We start from the raw sequence: 22344 nt of genomic DNA, 5'->3' as shown, positions 1-22344 counted from the left end.
CGAAAGTACTAACTTCTAACATCTGGGACCTCGATAAATGGATTCCACGACTTCTAAAACGCCAAATTAGCGTGTTTTTATTATGATTTTATACCGAAAGTAATTCTTGTTCGAAGGTTTTGGGTCGGCGACGTAGTTCGTTTGTGTTCAGTACAAGATTATCCACTCTTTGAAGATGCTTGTGAGCCAAATATATAACTCTATGAAGTTTATAGTAATATCGTTATGTATAGCTTTTTGAAGAGGGGAGCAACGCACCTATCTTGGCTAGAATTCTTGAGGGTAAGTGGCTATTTATTTAACAAATATTAAATTAAGTTAAATTTCGAGACCTAATTTCAAGGACCTCACATTATTATACATTAAAGTGTGAATCTGTGAGTTTGGTACATGCCGATAATGGAAGATATTGAAGCTTCCTCTTTGATTTAGAAGAAAGTACAGGAGGCATTCTCAAGAATGCGCAGTATAGATAAAATGTCTCGAACGAGAGAGAAAATGAATATTGTCGACACCGTAACGTAGGGACTGTTTTTCCCATACCAACTGTCTATATAGGAGTATTACATATATTGAAAAATATAACGGTGGAAAGAGTACAAGAAATTAAAAGGAGCACTTGACAGATTAGCTTTTCCGTAACTTTTTTTGTATCTCATTCTAATATTGGGGCATGAATTTTATTGAAAGCGCAGTCTAGTATTACTTTGTCTATGATTACGACAAACTATTTATATGATATGTTTTTCAGGCAAGTATTTAGTGTTGTCTATCGTTTTTTGAGAAAAATTATTTTGAAATGTGGCAACAGTGTAATAATTATTGGGTGGATTTGTTGGCCAGATATAGGAAACGGTTGATTAGTGTAGCAGACAGAAATTTATATCAGTAGCAAAGTGTATGCTTTGTGTATTCTATTTACAGTTTTAAGATAAAATCTAGGCAAGGTACACAAAGCTTACTATAATTTAGTGAAATAATATTTAGCCTAGGACTTATATTCATTATCTAAGAACTAAATCTTTTAAAAACGATAATTTTTCATATTATACCTATCATAAAATAAAGTTATGATGATATATAGAATGCAGCAGACAGTTAATTATACGCAGTGATTTGTACAAGCGATCCAGTTAGAATTTAAAAATAATAAAAGAAATTTTATTTTAGGATGATGCTTTCGAGGGTGGTTAGAAGTAGGTTAAGTCTAGTTCCAAAGGTAAGAGATACTATAGAATTCATTATAAATAAAATAACAATTGAATGTTATAGGCAATGTATTCTACTGAACCACCAGCACCGCCTAGAAATGTACTAGAGGAAGAGACTATTAAATCTCATGAAAAATATACTAATGGAGTTATTAACGATAAGAAACCAATAAAACTCGAATTACAAGCAGGTATTTATAATATTTTTTGAATACATACTAACTTGTATTAATTCATAAGTAATGTTAATTTTTTTTATTTGGTATGATGTTATAGATATACCTTCAATGCATTGATTGTTTTTATTTAAATTAATTCATACCAAAATGGTGACTATGTAATAATTAGTTTATTTTATGTCTGGAGGTTATGCTATGGTAATCAGTTTTTTTGCCCCTTCAGTTAAGTTGCACTCTGCACTATATAATAGCAAACACCCAATGATGTCACTTCATAAATATGAAAATATTTAGATAGGAAAAAATATTTCAAATTCTTAGCCATTTCCCAAAATTCACCTAAGTATGGAGGAATTATTTATGAATTTTAAATTTAATCTGAGAAATATAATTAGTCATTATAATTTTATCCACATATACTGGGAAATCCAACTTTCTGACCTTGGGTTGTAGTTTACTATTTAGGTCTCAACTTTAATCATTCATCATGAGATTAAATAGTTTAATGGTTTTTATTGGTTGTATGAAAATTTACAGTGTTGAAATGTTTTTCCATTTATTGTTAGAATTTAATAATGCCATATAATAAAATAAATTTGACTTCAGTTATTAAACATTGATAAAAGAATTTTCTACCTACCTCTATTCAAAGTATACATTTCATTCTCAAGAGGAAGAGTCATTCTCAATTATTTTAAATTTTAAAATGTATTTAAAAAAAATAAAAAGTAGGTATAGTATAACTTACATGCACATTATTTTCATCCTTCCATTCCACAGATGTTTAAATTGTGGTAGTGTTATTATTTATACTAATGTTAAATGCACAATTTTGAGTTATTTGAATACCACTGGAAGTGAGAGTTGGAACCAACGCAGTTTTTGTGATATGTTCATTAAAAACAATATTATTCAGCTGATATCTCCCAGAAGTACTTGTACTTGGCTGATTACAATCATTTTCGTCAACTTCAGTGACTCATAATTTAGTTCAAAACTTTTCTCTTTTTGCAAGAAATTGTTTGGTTGATACATATTCCTGCTCTATAGCAGACTAATGAACGTGTCTGATATGTTTCAGTGTATGACTTTATATTTTTCCTATAAATGTCACTTTTCCTCTCTATGTTGGAAAAGTACTTTCCCTCTCTAGGGAGGAGCTATTAATTTAGCAAATATATTGACTAGTATTTTATAATATGTGCAGTATTAGTAGGCATCAAGCAAAATGCTTTTCAATAAATTTAATTGATAGATTCTCTATAAATACATTATCATAGAAGTTAGTTGTTGTTTATTTAAGCTTATCAAATATTCGAAATTGTTTCGTTTATATGTATCATTATTTTGTATCCCACAAAATTATTGACAGTTTTGGGTATACCAGTTAGAATGCAAGTCTAATTTTAGAATTATTTAAATAATGCCAGTCCATTATTACCTCAATCCTCTACTGCATATAAACCCATATTTGGTCTACCAGGTTTAATATTTTTTTTTTCATGTTATATTGCACAAAAAATAACTATACACATTAGAGCCACACAGTAACCAGAGTTTATTTAAAAACATGAAACCCTGGCATATATTTTTTTTATTTTTATTTTCTTAGGATCTGATACAAATTATAACAAATCAGTCTAATTTAAAATTCCTACAAGACAACATAAACAAATCCACTAAAATAACCAAACAAGAAATGGAGAAATTTATTGACATTGTATTATTGTAATTGTAATATTCACATAGACATAGTGATATTACCTGCTTCACGATATTACTGGAACAAGACTTTAGGACAGCCACACATTTCCGAAACTATGACATGCAATAGATTTGAAATAATAAAAAGAAATATACACTTCAATGACGATAATAATTATATCCCCTTATGCAGTCCAGATCATAATTCAAAGTGCTCCCACTTTTAGATGGCATTTGGCAGCATTTGCTAGTACCCAAAGAGGAATATATGTAGTTAATGAATAGATAATCCCTAAAAAAGTTCGTCAAGACCTGAAACAATACAACCCAGTGAAGGCACTTAAATGGGGATATAAGAATCAATTTTTTAGTGGAATTTCAGGTTTCAAGTTATGATTTTGATATTTTCGCTGGTGATACACGTCCTGAAGGTGCACCAGAGTTTGATGTTAGCGCCATAGTCGTGACTCGTTATATTGAAACAGTACCAAGACGTGTTAATCATAAGATCTTTTTTGATAATTGGTTAAATAGCCACAAGCTCTAGGTACATCTTATGAAGACTTTTGCCTCTAGGTACAGTACTCAGTTCCTAATATAGATACATCGCCACAAAAGGAGTTAAAAAACGAGAACGTGGATTTTTCATTCAAAAGGTTGATACATTTGACAAAGTTAGTGTTGTTGCCGTTAATTGGATTAATAATAAACCGGTTAATATGATTTTGACTTATGTAGGTAGTGAACCAACGACTACAAAATGAAGGTACTTCAGAAAATAAAAACTATATAAAAACATTAATTGCCCTCAAGCAGTTGAAGTATGAGAGGCGTTGATTGACAAACTTATGAAACACTTAATTGTGGTGCCAAAGGGCAATTATTTACTACTAAAAACAGTTTAAAAAATTTGGAAAAAATTAATTGAATTTCAAAATTTAAACAATTTTTACAAATTATTAAATATTCTAAAAAGTTGAAATTTTCTTGTCGTCTCTAATTGATACAAAATAGAAAAAAATTATTGTTTTCAGCAATTTGATAAAAAATTATGTTATAGTTCTTCCAATATCAGTTGCAGATTATAAAAACTTATATAAAAACCCTTTATTATTTTTATAAATACTTTTAAAAATATGTATATCTTATGCGAGAAAGTATTCATTGAATTATACCTCGCTAACTTGCTACAACTGAATATTAAATTTTAAAACGTAACTAGACGAGTAAAATGTACCTGCCTGTAAGGTAGTTTGGTTTAAATAGGGCACCAGGCATGAACTGAGCCCTTTTTGTACCCCATTCCTTTTTTTTCTGGAAAACTAAATTTCAAAGCAAAAACCATAAATGAAAATTAATTCTTTGCAAATAAAACAAAAGAAAAAAACATTTCAATTCCAAAGTATTTTTATAAGAAATAATGGTAGTCGGAATCGTCTGAAATAGTCATTTTTTTATTGAATTATGATGGGTTGTAAAGAGGGTGATACCACATACTCATCTTCTTTTTTGATAACATGTTCTACACAATTTTTCTAAAGCTCTTGGCGGTCTGCTGCTACAACTTTTTTTACGAGTTCTACAACCTCTTTACTCAGTTTTGGAAAGTTATTATATTTTCATAATTCTGATTTTATTTATGCCCATATTTACTCTATAGGGTTAAATTTGCAATAGTGAGGAGGTAGCCTGAGAAGAGTATAACCCTGTTCTTTGCACAGCTTGTCAATATAATAAATTTTCTCTAACTTTACTTTACCTTTAATAACAATAATCAACTCTTTGTTTGTTGGGCCTTTTATACGATCGTGGACAGGAATAGGAATATTTTTTTCAGGCATGAATACTAAAATTCGAATTTTGTTACTACTATTATTTGGTATCTCAAGGAGTTGCCACGAGTGTTAGGATGCGTTGTCCATAACGATTACTGACTGGTGGAATTTTAGGTAAAAGCTGTTCATTAAACCACTCGTTAAATAATTCTACTGTCATATCTTCATGATAATCAGCTGCAGAGTTTTCTTAACATATACTAATAATCATAATGCGTTTCCCGTTAGAACATGGCCCATACAAACAGCAATTTTTACTATTGTTAACCCAACCGAAATTTACTACATCAAAACATGTTTCATCTAGATAGATTATATGTCTATTAGAAATTCGGTAGTCTTTTATCTGACGCAAATAATCTTTTTGCCGTCAAACGATCCACGTGCTGACAAAACTTTACTAAATGTTTCTAAACTGGTATAATTTTATTCTGGATAATTTGCTACCTTTTGTTGTATTACTTCTAATGTCGCGACCCTGTTCTTCTTGTAAATTGCCCTACATATAAAATCTTGAGTAGCTTTGTCAACTGATTTCAGCTTTCTTTACTTGTTTTTAAGTTCTGTGAATGATCCACAACAACTCCTTTCGTGACTACTCGATAAATGGAAAATTTATTTACTCCAGTTAATTCAGCAATTCTTGTTATGTCTGCGTTATCAGAATGCTGAATATTTTACTTTTTTAAACATTCGAATATATTTAAAATAACTTGCTGTGTTGGTATATCTAAATTTTTATTATTAAATTCATACCTGTCTTTATTCTCACTACACTGTGCAATTTAACTGTCTTTATTCGCCCATGGTGTGAAGAACGCCATATTTCTATTTATTTAAAGAAATTTATGAATTAAATGAATCTCACCAAGCAACGCTACTACTTATCGCAGACTGTCTGGCATGAATGTTTCGAAGAAATTGTGTACATACGACTGACAGCTTCGACCAATAGAAATGCATTTATGTTTACGATTCGATGTTTTCATTGGTAAACAGTGGAGATGATGAGTCCACGTGGACTGACGGTTTGTTAAATATTTTCCGAATTTTATACAAGGAGTAAACAGTATTTTTCATTTCTAAATTTGCTATGAGTGCCGTGCGTATTTATGAAATATTTATTGTTTCTCTAATAACTGTCTTCTGCAATTGATATTGGAAGAGTTAAACTTTCATTAACAAGAAACAAATAAAGTAATTAAATAATTGTTAAATTCACAGAACATTACAAAGAAAGCAGAAATAAAGGAAATCCTTTTGTATATTGTTCCCAATAAAAATACGTACATTTTAGGTCTAATATTTATCTAAATGTACTGAAAAAACAAAAAAAAATGGGAAAAAACCATTGACAATATTAATTTTCCCATTTTTAATGACCATATTGATATGACATATTTATGAAAATAAGGTGGACTCTATTTCCCGGTATAAACTAAAACTTATAAGTTTGTTCCAACTTGCTAGTCGGTACCGTTCTTGAAACGGCTGTTGGAAGCGTTTGAATGACATGTTCTGCGCAATCTCCGGCTATGCACGGTTCTTGTAATAGTACTTGCTATCAACAAAGTATCGAAAAGACCGTCCTTGAAACGGTTCACCGTACCAAGGACAGTTTTTTGATGGTTGGAACGAACCTATTATGATACGCAGCGACATCACGTTTATATCCTAGATTGTTTTCAACATTGATTTAATACTCCTGGGTTAGTTGATTGGTTGCAATTCACTTGTTTCAATATTGTTAAACAAGTTTTTTGTTAAATTTTTTTTTCATTTTTTTGTCCTTATTACTATATATCTATTGAACCCTCGGAGTTCTTCTGACTGTTTTGAAGAAAATAGGATCGGATGTAAAAGAAGGATGGAAGATGGAATGTCAAAACTTTAAGTAGAAAGTTATAAACGTTAGTTTTCGTTAATAATTAAGTTGATATCACTTAGGGTGTGTGACAGTATAGTGGGTATTAACTTCGACTTGTTTTTCAGAGAAAGTATATTGGTGGTGTCTTTGCGGACAAAGTAAAAACCAACCTTTCTGTGATGGAACTCACTTGAATATCTTCAAATGGATCTGGCAAAGGTGAGTGTTTTAATGAATAAAAAATATATATAAGTTATTAATTTTTTTCTCTTAAAATACATCATATATACAATATAACATTTTTTTTCTTTTCTTTCTCTCTTAATATATTTACACCAATACCTTCAAAGTACAACTATAAGGTTGACAACTAACTAAGTACTTTCGCTTTTTACTGATGGAGAGCCTCGCTTCATTTTTGAATAACTTATGTTAGTGCTGTACTTTGCCGTTTATCGCGTGATACTGGTCACATTGACATAACTTTAGAAGCAACTAGTGCGTGATTGTTATTAAAGCTTTTAGTTGTGGATTTATTTTAAATGAAGTGCAGAAACGAACTTTTTTATTTCCATAAAGAAAAGGAAACTGCTGCGACTCACAAAGAAATATGTGAAGTTTATGGTGCTGAGTACTTAACAAAACGCACGTGTCAGAATTGGTATAAAAAATTCCGCTCTGGAGATTTTTCCCTCAAAGATTGACAAGTTCTGGTCAGCATACTAAAGGTGATGGTGATCAAATCAAAGTCATAATTTAAGAGAATCGTTATATAACTGTTCGAGAGGTTGCGAAGAGGCTACATGTATCGCATACAACAATTGAAAAAACACTTGAAATGGCTTGGGCTAGTTAAGAAGCTTAATATTTGGGTAGCTCACGAATTGATTTAACGCAAAGAATCAACATTTGCGATATGCAGTTTAAACGAAAAGGAACCGATCCTTTCTTGAAAAGAATTATAACTGGTGATGAAAAATAGGCCCTGTACAGTGATATAGTTCGAAAACTATCATGAAGCAAACACGATAAACCAGCACAAACCACATCGAAAGCTGAAAAACAACAAAAAATCTCTTGCTGTCAGTTTGGTGGGATTACAAGAACCAAACGTGTTCTGATGTTTACTATCAACAATTAATGAAATTGGATGAAGCAATCAAAGAAATATTATATTGAACCCCGAGATTAGCCATTATCTTTTTTGTTCTTATTACGTTCTCGACAATCATATTCTTGCTGGTATATTCTGGATTTCAATTACTGCTTGGTTATACCGATGCAGTCTAAACAATTTATTTTCTGATTCAGATTGGAATGCTGGAGCTTAGGTATTTTGCCTTTGATATGTGTGAATAAATTGCCCACTTTGTTTATTGAATAGAATCACTATTATTTGAAGAGTTCGTTTTGAAACAGTTTCAAAGTTTTCCCGACAATCCTCTAATGTAAGAAAATTTATAATACATCTACCTACCAGCTCTCTTGGGTAACCATTAACTACTTAGACGTTGAGCTCTGTGTATAAGCCCTTTTAATGTCCCTAATTTATATCTCCAAGGATGGTTCTAATGAAAGTAGAGTAGTCAGTCTGGTGCTGAAGGTTTGAAAACCAATTTGTTAATAATTTACCACTCGGTACAATATAAGCAAAAACTATTTCTATTGGAAATAACTATGTCTGGTGATAACAAAATTTAATGATTCAGCAATTTATTCAATGTGTGTTAAGGAATTTAAACTATATTACACTTGACCCCTATGAGCTGAATTCTATTTTCTTGTAGAGTTTCTCTGTATTTTCTTCCGAATTAACAAATAAAAATTAATACTGTGCAGAAATACAGAAAAACAGTCCAAATGCTGGGGATATGGAAATTAAATTTTTCTCCAACTATTGGTGTAAATATATTTCAGTTCAATTTTTTTAAATTGAATTCCAAAGGCTGGATATTAATTTTGTTAAAATGTGTTTGGAGTTTATTAAGTTGTCCAAAATTTCCTCGAAAAATTTTTGATTTCTTAAAATTTTTCTACAGGACGAGTTCTTGATTAGAAAACTCCTACTCAGCATTTTGGTTTCTATGTCTTCAGAACATTTTATTGTCAGCTTTTCTTCTTCAGGAAATATTGGTTTTTTTCTGGTATGATTTCTGAATGATTTTCAAACATTTTGTTTCTAGTGTATTTTCCATTGAAAGTGTTGAAAGTTAGAATAACATTGAAAAGTCTCACTTCTAGTACAAATGTCGGTTACAAGTTTCATCTGTGTATCAGATTTCAGTCAATACTTTGAATATGGTATTATAATTACGAATTCTAACTTAGTGGATATTAGCAGTAAATAAAATAATTCATCTCAATATTGAAGTAGGAATTGATAAAAATATTATATTCTATTGTTTCTTATTCTACAATTATATTGAAATTTGATTTTATTAAATTCTTATGATGATGCAAAGATGTGTAAAGACAATAGTGGATTGTTGCCTGGTATGGAATCAACAAGAGCTGAAGGTACACGATGAAGGGCTTCACAGGGCTTCTGGAAGGTATCACAAAATAAATGAATTTTTCTCGCTTGAGAAACATGATACTATATTCCAATCCAGAGTATCCAATGTGAAAGAATGTCGACTTCTAATATTCAATCGACGCCATAGAAACACAATCTGCTCAGAAAGCAGAGGCCATAATGGCTGAAACTGTGTGCTGTAGGTTTGTGTTAGAGTGCAGAGTAAGAGCTGGTGAGTGATGGTCGTGAAGTCTCGCTCATTTGGCAACAAGAACAACAATGATGCAGATTCGTTCACCAAATTGAAATCAGGAAATCTACCAATCAGAATCCATTTTTGGTATAGCTAAAAGTGTTCCCATCACATACCTCAGTAGCTTGCTTTGTGTCTGTAACTTTCCAAAAGACATCGACCTTTGGTAGTTTCAAATGAAGCACGATGAGCGTATCAGAAGGTGTATGTATGTAACGGTCCTTGACCGCCCACAATCCAACTAGGATCGATTTGAAATTATATGAAAGCTATAGTTCTTCCAATATCAATTGCAGACGACAGTATTTCATAAATACGGACGACACTCATAATCTCCGCATAAAATTCGGTAAACATCTAAAAAACCGTCAGTCCACGTGGACTCAATATCTCCATGGTTTACCAATGAAAACATCGAATCGTTAACATAAATGCATTTCTATTCAGTAATCGTTATGGACAACGCATTCCACCACTCTCTACAACTACTTAAGATACTAAATAGTACTAGTAACAAAGCTCACATTTTAGCATTTGTTTGAAAAAAATATTCCTATTCCTGCCCACGATCGTAAAAAAGGCGCAACAAACAAATAATTGCTTACTGTTATTTAACCCTATATGGGTAAAAGTAAAATCAGAATTACGAAAATGTAATCAGTCTCCAAAAGAAGAAGATGCGTATGTGGTATCAACCTCTTTAAAACCCTTCATAATTCAATCAAATCAATTCAATAAAAAAAATGAATGAGGTACAAAAAAGGGCTCCGTTCATGTCTGATGTCCTGTTTAAACCAAACTCATTTAAAGGCAGATACATTTTACTCGTCTATTCACGTTTTATAATTTAATATTCAGTTGTAGCAAGTTAACGAGGTATAATGATATTTTTTTTTCCAAGTTCCAAGTAGGACTACAATTAAGTTGATCTCTCTAATTTATTATGATTCGATTGCCTTTTAACGAATACTTTCTCGCATACACCTTTTCAAAAGTATTTATAATTGTCGGCAAGGGTTTTTATAATCTTCAATTGATATTGGAAAAATTATAATAAAAAATTATCCAAAACAAGGTTAAGCAAATATTTTGAATTAGTGTGTATTATATCAATATTTTTCTTGCGTTTCTAATATGGATAATAAGAAAATGTTGTAGGAATTTTATCGGACACCCTGTTTATTTAATTATATCAGTTGCTTGTGCATTATTTATGTAATGAAGGTTATTTGAACTGAAAGTGAAACTAGTTGTAAAATACATATAATTTCGTTCTGTATTGCGAAAAAGATACATTTCAACAAAATACGTTGTGTAAAGTATTTGAAAACAATTAAATGTGTTACTATGTATTATGTAAGATACAAAAGTTTAAGTAGTACTTGAATTTTTTTTCCAAACTATTCTTTTATCAAGTTAATTTCGTTATCAACATAATTAGAATTGAAGGTGATAAGCTTGTAAATTTATCAGCATCAAAAACGAGGAAAAACGCAACAGCAAGCATATAGCATTTATAATACAATTTTTTTAAATAATCCAACGCCTATATGCATAAGCACACAAAAGTGAATTAAGTACTTGTTGATTGTATGGATCCTCAAAATAACATTTCATTATCTGTATATTCTTGTTTGTATATATTTCTTAAAATGGTATATTATGGCGTAAATACAAATGAACCAATAAAAGAAGCGAACCCCCTCACAGATTCTCATTACATTCTGCGTTAATGTATTCGTGAAATTGTTTTCTTTTCGAAGGACTCTTAACAAAATTGAGGACATGGGTTTTCGAAACGTTTGAACTTATCAACTTAAAAAAATTTTTAAACGTAAATAACTCGAAAACCAAGGGGAATTCGAAAGAACTGCCAGAACAAAAAATGTAGAGCACAAAAAGGTCTCCTGTCATTTTTTCGTCGGAGGCACTATTTCTGAGTAAATCTCCATCAAAGCCTCACCATCCGCTCGCGAATTGCCGCCAGTGCGGATTCAAGCCAATTTACGTTCCAGGTGCACGTGGAAACTGCTCTCTGGAAACTCTTGGAAAACTACTTCGTTTTCAAAACAAAATGCGTCATGATGGTTAAGATCTCTATTTTCTAATCGCGTAAGCTAGCATAATTTTCGATTTAAGAAATTTTCGAAAATTTTTCGAGATGAAGAGGTATATTGGGCACAGAACCGGCTTCACAGTCTTTCAATGACTAGTTGGTAGCACTATCAAAGTGGCTTTGTAGTGTTGTACATTCCATTGTTAGTGAGTCACTTGAATATTTATTAACCAGCTCAAATTAAGTTGATACCTAACTATTGTTTATTTTGAGCTGAAAAATATTTTGAAAGTGAAGATTAATTATTATGTACAATATACAATTTATGTTCTGATAAATAGAAAAATTATGACACCCTTCCTCCACAACATCCCGAAACCATCACCAAGCCTCCGCCGTATTTTACATTCGAGATTATACGTGGATCTTAGATTCTAACATCCACTCTTTCTTTCACCTGCGCAACCAACACTCTTCCCTTAGACCCAAAAAAATTCATACTCTGACTCATCACTCCATAAAACTCTCTCCCATTCTTCATGCGTATAATTTTTATGTTCTTCAGCCCCTGCAACCTCTTAATTTTATTTTCACGTCTTTCACAAGGCTTCCAACAAAGTCACCTCCTCTCAATCTACTTTTAACTCTAGAAGTACTCAAAGGCAGATCCCTAGATTAATTTATCTAAGCTGTTATCTTTGGACTCGTTAGTCTTCATTCACGTTCACTGATCAAAACAATTGTTCAAAACAGTTGTGGTCTTTCGAGACCGCCCTGAACGTTTTCTATCGGCAAAGCTCCTAGTGGATGAATATTTTCTAACTTCATATCTCACGGAAAGTCGAGGTATTCTTAATTTGGCGGCAATGGTACTGTTAGTTTTACCTAGACTATGAAGACTTAATGCTCCTTGGTTTTACCCTTGACAAAAAAGTGCCTTGGTCTAAAAAGTATAAATCACGTCACGCTCTTGCGTCTTACGGAGCTAACTGGGACTAATCTACAATAATAAACAACGAAGAAATGAGTCACAGTGGAAGGATAATTAGTAAATCAGCCGGTGCTTGCAAGTTTTAGATTGCATTCCCAGACAAAATATAAACATGCGCTCGTGTAAAGTAAACTAGTAACGAACACTATTATTTTTGGTTTGTCAGAAACCATTTCGACCACGAGAAATTTGTTAAAGTGTATTATTTTGAAATTAAAGGAATGAAGTGGAACAAACTTTTGGCCGGTAGCGTAGAAAAGAAAGAGGTTTTCTATCTTCTTTCAGACATTCTTAGGAAATGAAAATTACATAAAGATATGTCTGAATATTATTAATAGATTATTGCAAAATTATTAAATTAGATAAAGTACCTTTCTCTACTAGTATAAATAAAATTAACAAAATTATTTTTTACAATAATATAGGTAAAAACCAAGTGTATGTCTTAGATAAAATGGAGATAACCTTTATTTTTTTAGCAGTTTGTTTGCTTTGATTCAATTATGTATTTAATTTTCCATTGTCACAATAATAAACGACTAATTATATAAGAAGCCCAGCTTTGTAACTTATCAATCTGATAACTTATAATGCATTACTTTTTTGGAGTGTAGAGAAGGAGTAACATCTCTTATGGACGGTACGTTTAAAATATGGTCTGAATTCTGTAGGGATAATACGTGGCGCTGATTGTACTATGGGATTGAGATCTGAAGTTAAACACTTACTGTATAAGAAATTATCAAAGTTGTGACTGACGTTTGATTATATTCATGTGAAAAGCTGTGCAATCCTTAATATCTTATTAGATTTTTATTTTTTATTAAGAACTTGATATATTTCTGTACCTGCTTGCATAAGCTAATTACCAATGATATTTTAACAAAACTATAATTATTATATTTGTTGCGGATAGAGTTCAATATTTTATTTCTATGAACCAAAATGTTTTATTTTCAATTATTTTATTATTCTTATTGATATTTTTATATGACTATAACTATTATATTAGTTGCTAATGAAGTTCAATATTTTATTTTTATGAACCGAATTTTTTTTATTATTCTATTATTTTTATTGATCTAATTATATCGCTATAATTATTATATTAGTTACGGATAAAATTTAATATTTTATTTATACGATTTCATTATTGATACATGATTCTACTTCTTTTTCATATTAGAATATATGTATTATCTAAACCAAATAAATAGCTAAATAATAAAGTTAATTTAACGAGATTCTGTTTTGTTAATCGTTTCATTATTTTAATACTACTAATTTCATTATCACGGTGCATTATTTAAAGCATTACTATACAGTTATTTTCAAATCAGCGCGTAAAATTCAAGCCAATACCCTCTATAATCAGCGCCACCTATTTACCCATCAAAAATCAGCTCACATTTTTTAACCCAGAGACATTACTCCTCTACACTCCACAATTACTTTAATGGTGTGTCTGTATATGTTTTTGGCGTTCATACAAAAATTATTATTTTTGTTTAGATTAGATTAGAGCCCTTTTACATCGTGGCAACACTATGCGGCATACCACACGGCCGCTTGCTAGAATGATTAAAAATGTCACACATTGGTGCAAGAATCGTGCGACATGGAATTACAAAGCGTCATGTGGCAGACTGTTGTAGCTTATATTCGAACACGATGATTTCCATACAAGATTTTTGGTGCCTCAAAACAGTGTCTAAGTTATGTTTTGTCTGTATATGTTTTGAAAAGTGAAGATTTTGGCGAAATAATACCAACAAACTGAATTGATAAATATAATCGGTTATGGAATGAAACGTGATGTTTCACGATTTAAATGAAGAGAGTATAATCGTCTCACCAATAGAAAACCGTTCTGTATCTACCAAAAAATAGTTCGCCTGTGAATCGTTGCAGTTTATACTCGATGGGACTGAACCTATCTTGTTAGTTGTGAATATATGGTGTAATTAATTGTTTCAAAGTCCTCATTTGATATTCTGGTAATCATTGAATAAAGCACTGCATCTGCTCTTAAATTTGTTAGCCAACTATTCCCTAGACCATTCTAAAATAATATTCTTTTCCAACGTTTCTTCTTCCGTTGTCTACGTGCATGGCTTAGTACCAAATAATCTGCTGCTAAAAATCCCTAATTAGTCATACTCTATGGTGTCTATCCCTCGATCAACCAATTAAGTAAACCAAAACCATGCCAAAGGTAGCACGATGCTTCGAAAATTATCTGAGCGTGATGTAGCTTCGGCGTTAAAATAGAATGCTGCATGCTACATCGGCCACATGATGTTGGCTTCTTAGCATAGTATTGCCCATGAGTAAAAGGGGCCTAACAGCCAGACAGATTTTATTTTGGTCAAAAGGTTTCCGTATTTCAATGAGTCTTAGAGATACTACATCCCTCAATAAGTCGTGTGACTAACTAAGAAAAACTAATTTTTTACCAAAAATCGATTCTATTTATCAATATAATCTCCTTCAAGAGCAATATAATAATTCTAACTTATCGATGCTGTGCTTGTAGAAGGATTTGTCTTTTGCTTCGGAATAGGCTACAGTTTCAGCAATTGCTTCTTCATTTGAACTGAATTTCTTACCAGCAAGTATTTTTTTGAGATCAGAGAATAGCCACTAGTCACTGGGAGCCAGGTCTGGATTATGCGGTGGATGAGGAAGCTATTCAAAGTGTAATTCGTTCAATTTAACCATCGTTGCCATCGACTTGTGAATCGGTGCTCTCTCTGGGTGAAACAGTGGTTTTTTCTTCGACATATGAGGCCGTTTTTTCTTGATGTTTGCATTCAAATGATCCAACACCTCTATGTAGTATTCGCTATTGATTGTCTCTCCCTTTTGACGATAACCAATGAACAATATTCCATGCGTATCCCAAAATACTGAAGGCATAACCTTCTCAGCTGACTGTTGTGCCTTTGAATGCTTCGGACGTAGTTCACCTGCTGTAGTCCACTCAGATGATGATTGTTTTGAATCCGGAGTGAAGTGATGGATCCGTTTCATCTATTGTCACATATCAAAGCAAAAAATCTGATTTTTTATGTGTAAAAATGGCTAAACACTGCTTTGAATCCTCAACATATTGATGTTTTTGATCGACTGTGAATAAACACGGCATCCACTTTGAAAAAAGCTTTCTCATGGTCAAATGTTCATGCATAATTGTAAACACACTGCCTTCTAATATTTTGACACCCTCAGCTATCTCATGCAATTTATATTTACGATTAGATATAACCCATTTGTGGGCTTTTTTATGTTTTCTGGAGTAACCACCTCAATTGGACAATCAGAACGTTCATCATCATCGGTGTCTGTACGACAACGTTTAAATTCGGGAAACTAATGACAAATAATTGTTTGCGATGGAGCAGAGTCCGGATAACACTTTTGAAAACATGATGAGCTTTTACAGTATTTTTTTCATCATCAAGGAACAATTATAAATTAACACACAAAATTGTTTTGAAAATAACAAAAGTAGCTTCACTTAAATGGCAGTCACTTTTTTGTGACCACTCGGAATGTCATGAAATTTTACACATAGTCGTTTGAAAGGTGGGACTTCGTAAATGTCACTTCAATTTGACAATTGCAGCGCCATCTGTGTGTCAGTAACACGACTTATTGAGTGACGTTTTATCTTATATATATATATTGTGAGGTTAATTTATGAAGCTGTTAATTACACCCCAAAGAGGTTTTATTAGATTAAGATTAAGGCTATTAGCTGACTTAACTATTTTTATAATTTTGTATAACATTTTCCCCTCCTACAGATATGGGTATAAATTGTGGTTCCGATGCATTAACAGTGTACTTATAAGCATTAAGATAACTTTTCTCAATGATCATATCTGTGTGGTCTTTCATATTAATATCAACAGATACCTCTATTGAGATGCCACCATACGTATGCTTTGAGTCATTTGCAAATTGGCAAAATTTGATTTCACCTAATATTACATTCGACTACTAGTTGTCTTCATCTCCCAAATTATTTCTAACAAACAAATAGTTGTGTTGAGGTTAACAGGGGTGGAGTTGCATGCACTCATCGCCTTAAATTGAACTTTAATAGTTGGCTACTCATTGTAGGATTATTTATTTCTTGTTGACATAATGACACGAATAATTTTGGCGAAGTTAAAGTAACAAATCTTTGTCTTGGCGTTTAAGTCACTAAAATCGTTTATTAGTTAAAACTTCCATAGTCTTGACTTATTTGATTTCTTCATGGAATTTCAATGCTCTAGAAATCTTACCATATGAAATCTTTTTTTCACTTATAAGAAACCTTTTCCAAGCCACACTAATGCAGTATTCTGAATGAAAGCGAATATAACGAGCTGTAGACGTTCATGAATTTCAAAGTTGGTTGAACTTGTTGAGAAACTGTAATAATACACACAATAACCGCGCTCCTGACATTGAAGTTAACCAACTCTTTTTTTAACGCGTTGAACGTCGCAGTATGTCAAAAACATAACATTACTTTTTTATGTAGTTTGTAGTTGTAAATGGTAATTAAAGCGGTAGATAAAATTATAAATTAAATAAGTGTTTATATAACAAACAGTTAGATGGATACAAGAATGTTATAAAAAAATAACTCATTTGAAAACTCCACAACAAAAACTGATGACTAACTCCTTGAGAAAAATATCTGAAATCACTTCCTAGAACCAACGGTATTTATGCTTGGAAGGCAAAATGGTGCTTACAACAGAGTTAAATTTAATCGACTCTCAAAATATACAGGCATTCTTATTGAATGTTTTGTTAAGTCTCTTTAAAGATATGTTTTAGTAAAGTAACTGCAGATATTTCTATTCAAACGTCGCTTTGTATATATTTCTCTACACATTTCGTACAGTAGAGTAAGTATATAATAAATTAGAAATGTTTCAAAATCGTCCATGACCGCTTAAAAATCTTTGTTACCTTTACATACAAGCACGTTATGTTTACTCGCGGACCAGCATCATGTTCTCGCTCATTCTTTGCAGCATTAAATTCGGGGTTAATTTTTGACATTTATAGTCTACAGCGCGTCATGTTCTCGTTCATTCTGTATACCGCTTAAAACTGCAGCATACTCTTCAAGGTTTAAATTATAATTTGGAGTACATACTTAAACTAAAATTAACCATTTTAATAAATGTACATGTACAACAGCAAAAATTATTAATAAATTGCGATCAACCATAAAATTACTCTATTTCAAGTAAAAATATTGTCACCATAAGTCAATAAAAACACCTAAAGTACAAATTTAGCCTAACCAATCATGATTTTACTATGGAATTTATTTTGATAATAATAAATAATTATTGTTCCAGACCTGTTAAATTCATGGTACCTGAAACTAAAGAATATTCACTTTGTGTTTGTAAGCAAACCAAGAACCGTCCATTCTGTGATGGAACCCACAGGAAACCAGAGGTGCAAGAAGCTAAGTCTCTAGTTGAGTTAAGAGCTTAGATGATAGTATCGTTATAATTGTACTTAGTATGTCCCTTTTTATATTTAAAAAATAATATTGATTATTTCGGAAAAAATTTACTATACACAATATACAAGTTGTTTTGATATTTTTAATATATACATTAAGTGCCTAATATAAGATTCTTTGAAGTCATTACAATATTTTAATTTTAGGAATATTTTAAAGTGCTACTTTTTCGGAATAATCAATTATATTAATTCGCTAAAACGGGTAATAAATTGTCTAATTACTTGAGCAAATTTTTGTCATTTTGCAGCCTTTCGCCTATCAGGAATTTTTGTATATTCTGAGCTTGTTAAACTTTCAGCAGATCAATAAAAATATTTTAAACACACTGTTTTTTATTAATTTAACCTTTTCGAGACTCCTGGTCCATAGCCACGCAGCCATTAGAGCTCTAAGCTCCAATGTCATAAAATCCAAACTCGTTTGAGATTGACTAGAAAAATTAAATGTTACCCTACAATGGATTCCGGGACACACACAGACAAACCCCTAAAAATAGAGAAAGCATAGGAAAATAAGGTAGATATGAATAAAACCAGTTACTGGGACAATCTAAAGGGGCTTAGACAGACAAAGATGCTCCTTGGAAGTTATAACCAGAGAATGCTGCTGAATGTATCAACCTAAGCAAGAGAAACGTACAAAGACTAACAGGAGTCCTGTCGGAGCACTGTTACCTCAATGGACACCTGCAGACGATCTTCAGTGTCACTGCAAAAAAGGGGGGACATAATCCTTTGGGTCGTGGTGTTGTCGTTGTAATCATTTTCAGTTGTGGAAAGCGCGGTGAGGGTCAGTGACGGAGCGACGTGCTCGTGTCCTTCCGCTCGGTGCTGGCAGAGAGAGAAGAATACTAATCACTTTTGCCAATGTAGTTGGCAATTTTAGACACTTATCAAGAAAAAATTACCCACCATTGGCAAACTTATTACTTTATGTCCACCAATGAGAGCTAGTATTGAAAATTGCGAGTGGCGAAATGTGACTAAAGCAATCTATTTTCAAATTTATATTTACAATGTTTTTTAATAAATTCTATTTACGATTTTAACACTATTCTAATCACAGTTAAAATTTCAATAGATTTACAAAGAGATTGGTTTTTACTCAAAACTAAATATTTTGGTTGGGGAACTAAGAGAGTTTTTTCAAAGAAATCAAACAGAGGCAGTAAAACAAAAGGCTTCTTTGTCTAAACATTCCAAAGCTAACAGTAATGCTATTGAGCTTCATACAAACTTGCATATGACATTGCACAAAAACATACAATTGCGGAAGAGCTGATTTTACCTGCTACTGTTGACATGGCAAAGATAATTGTCGGTGGTGAAGCAGCTTCTTAAAATTCCTCTCAAAAAATACTATAAGCAGAAGGATTGATGAAATATCTGAGGATATAAGAAACCAACTTATAAATAGTTTGAGAGGTAAAGAATTCTTAATTCTATTAGACGAGACTACTGACAGTCACAAAGACGCTGATTTGATTAGCTACGTTAGGTATGTGAATGAAAAACAATTGATAGAAGACTTGTTGTTTTGTACAGAAGGCACCATTGGTAAAGAATTGTTAGATATTGTTGACAGTTCTATGACAAAGAAATATATTAACTGGGAAAACTGCGTTGGGGTGTGTACTGATGGAGGTCGGTCAATGTCAGACCACTACCAAGACAAAAGCTGTTTGGACACACTGTGTTATACACCAAGAAGCACTAGAAGCAGGAAAGTTCAACCCAGAGTTAAATTCAGCTTTAAAAATCATGATACAAGTTATAAACTTCATCAAAACCAGACCAATGATGTTTTTTTTCTAAACTACATGACATAGGCGCTCAACACTCATCGCTTTTCTACTATAGCAGTGCACGAGGTCTATCTGTCAGCAATTCTCTGCTAAGAGTGTTTGAACTGAGACACGAAATCCACATGTTTCTGAGTGAAGAAAATTCTTGCTGATAATTTTTTTGATGAAAGTTTTCTCATTAAACTAGCGTTCCTGACAGACATTTTTGTACGTTTGAACATTCTTAACAAATCTTTGCAGTGGAACAATACAGATATTTTACAAAAGTTGAAGCATTCAAGAAGAAACTCATGCTTTGGGAAAAAAGTTTGAAGAATGGAAATTGTTTGATGTTTTCATTGTTGAACCGTCTCTTACTAGAAAACAATTAAACTCTGAAAGAAGAAATGAAAAAAATATTGACTGAGCACTTATCTAAATGACAGGGTTGTTTTGAAGACGACTTGCCAAAAGATGAAATCAAAGATCAGCAGTGGGTAAACGACCCTTTTCAAACTAAAATGCCTGAACACTTCAGTAATAAAGAAGCAGAATAGCTGATTGAGTTTTCAACGGATTTTCACTGAAATCAAAATTTCACTCCCAATCCCAAACGAATTTCCAGTGTTAAGATAGAATGCTTTGCGTGTGTTATATTTCGTTTGCCAGCTCTTACCTTTGCGAGTGTGGTTTTTCTGCTGTTGTAGTGATCAAATCCAAGTATAGAGCAAAGCTTAACATTGAAAAAGTGATTCGAGTGGCTATATCAAAATTTACTTCCAGGTACAATAAACTTATAAAAGACAAACAACCGCATCCCTCCCATTGAAACAAAAACATATGGACTTAATTTCTGTATAATTTTTTGCAAGTTGGCACTCCATTTATGTTCAGTAATTTTTTAGAATTATTTTAAAAAATGGAGTTGTGTTTTCCTAACGTTTATTTCAAATAGATTTTTGGCAGTAAATCATGTATTATTACAACTCTTGTAAGTTGTTAAATGTTATTTCTTGACCTCTGTAAGAGCAAGGTAAACCTGGTAAACTTTGTCAGCAACTCAACAATCTGTGAGAAAAGTTTAAAATCCAGAATTGTGTGTTTTTATAACAGTAGTAACAATCTTATTTAATATGTTATATTATGTAAAAATATATTGACAATCAACTATGAGAGAAATTCAAAATATAATGTAATGCAAAGCAACCTCTGGACTAACCAATGATGGTTTACCAAATTCTTCGTATTAAAACTACTTTGTTACTTGATAACCAAATCTAACCTAACCAACAATCGTCTCGTCGTGATGGTGTTTAACATACACAAGTTAAACAACACAATTCACTACTTTGGAAAAAAATATTTATTAAGCAAGAAAATAATTAATCAAACTTGGTTTTAATGATCTGACTACCGTACTAGAAGAATGTCAAACTATTAAGAACCCTCTATACCTGTACAAGCCGCCTTACAAAACTAAATCCTATCATATACAAAAACTATATCTAATTATAAAATTGACATTTAAGATAACATCAATATAAGACAAAAATCAGGTAATAAGGGACACTACGTTAATAGTGGGTAAATAAAGGACACTTTGTATCTATACGATTAACATTCCCATCAGGAGTGGTGAGATAATTTACACACAAGAGGTTATATCTCTGTCTGGTTTACATTTGTACAATTTGCCTAATTTTAAATAGGAAATTATTATGTAAGAACGTATGGTGCCCTAACAGACACATACAATTTTTATTATTTCAAATTTGGAGAGGCCCAGTATATTTGGTGAATGCTTTTATTGAAATTAATCCAAGAATATAATTCGAAAATTGATCATCAGTTAACAATTATTCGTTTGTTTAGTAAAAAGTACTATTTAATTCTATAATTTTTTACAGTTTGATAAACATTCTAGCATTCAGCTATATCGAACGCCACGAATACCATTATTCTATGGAATGGAACTTATATTTACCATTAATATTATACAAATATGGATGAGAAAATATCGCTAACAGAATAAGCGGTAGCAGAAATTATGATCTTTGACTCTGATTGGAAACACTAATTATTGTGAAACAAGTGATCAATATGATATTGACTATAGAAGAAAATGAAATTCCAGTAGAAAATGGAACTCCATAAAATATTGAAACTCTGGTGGAAAATACTAGTTGCTTTAATTCTTTTATTTTCTAGTGAAAACAAGAGAAAAATTTTGTTACATAAAGAAAAATTTTTAATGAATACACTTGCGAAATAGTCTCCTATATACTTCCTTCAAGGATCATGAATAAATTTTTACAATTAAAAAAATTTCCAAATATATCTTTCAAATAACAAGTTCACTGCCGGGCACTCTCAACCTTCGTCACCTATGCTACTCCTGACAG

At 31.9% G+C, this 22344-nt stretch overlaps 1 protein-coding gene across 1 annotated transcript; it reads left to right on the top strand.

Annotated features, from left to right (window-relative positions):
* The first annotated feature begins 817 nt into the window (after positions 1–817).
* LOC130447241 (CDGSH iron-sulfur domain-containing protein 3, mitochondrial-like) lies at positions 818–18482 on the top strand. Its single transcript, XM_056783949.1, has 5 exons — positions 818–947; positions 1171–1219; positions 1273–1402; positions 6922–7015; positions 17984–18482. Exons 2-5 carry the CDS (start codon positions 1172–1174, stop codon positions 18123–18125), a joined length of 414 nt encoding a protein of 137 aa, XP_056639927.1. The 5' UTR covers positions 818–947; position 1171; the 3' UTR covers positions 18126–18482.
* The last annotated feature ends 3862 nt before the right edge of the window (positions 18483–22344 follow it).

This window comes from Diorhabda sublineata, chromosome 8 (genome assembly GCF_026230105.1).
Source record: "Diorhabda sublineata isolate icDioSubl1.1 chromosome 8, icDioSubl1.1, whole genome shotgun sequence".
NCBI classification, from domain to species: domain Eukaryota; kingdom Metazoa; phylum Arthropoda; class Insecta; order Coleoptera; family Chrysomelidae; genus Diorhabda; species Diorhabda sublineata.
The sequence above is the reverse complement of the archived record's forward strand: the minus strand, read 5'-3'. Positions and strand labels throughout refer to the sequence as shown.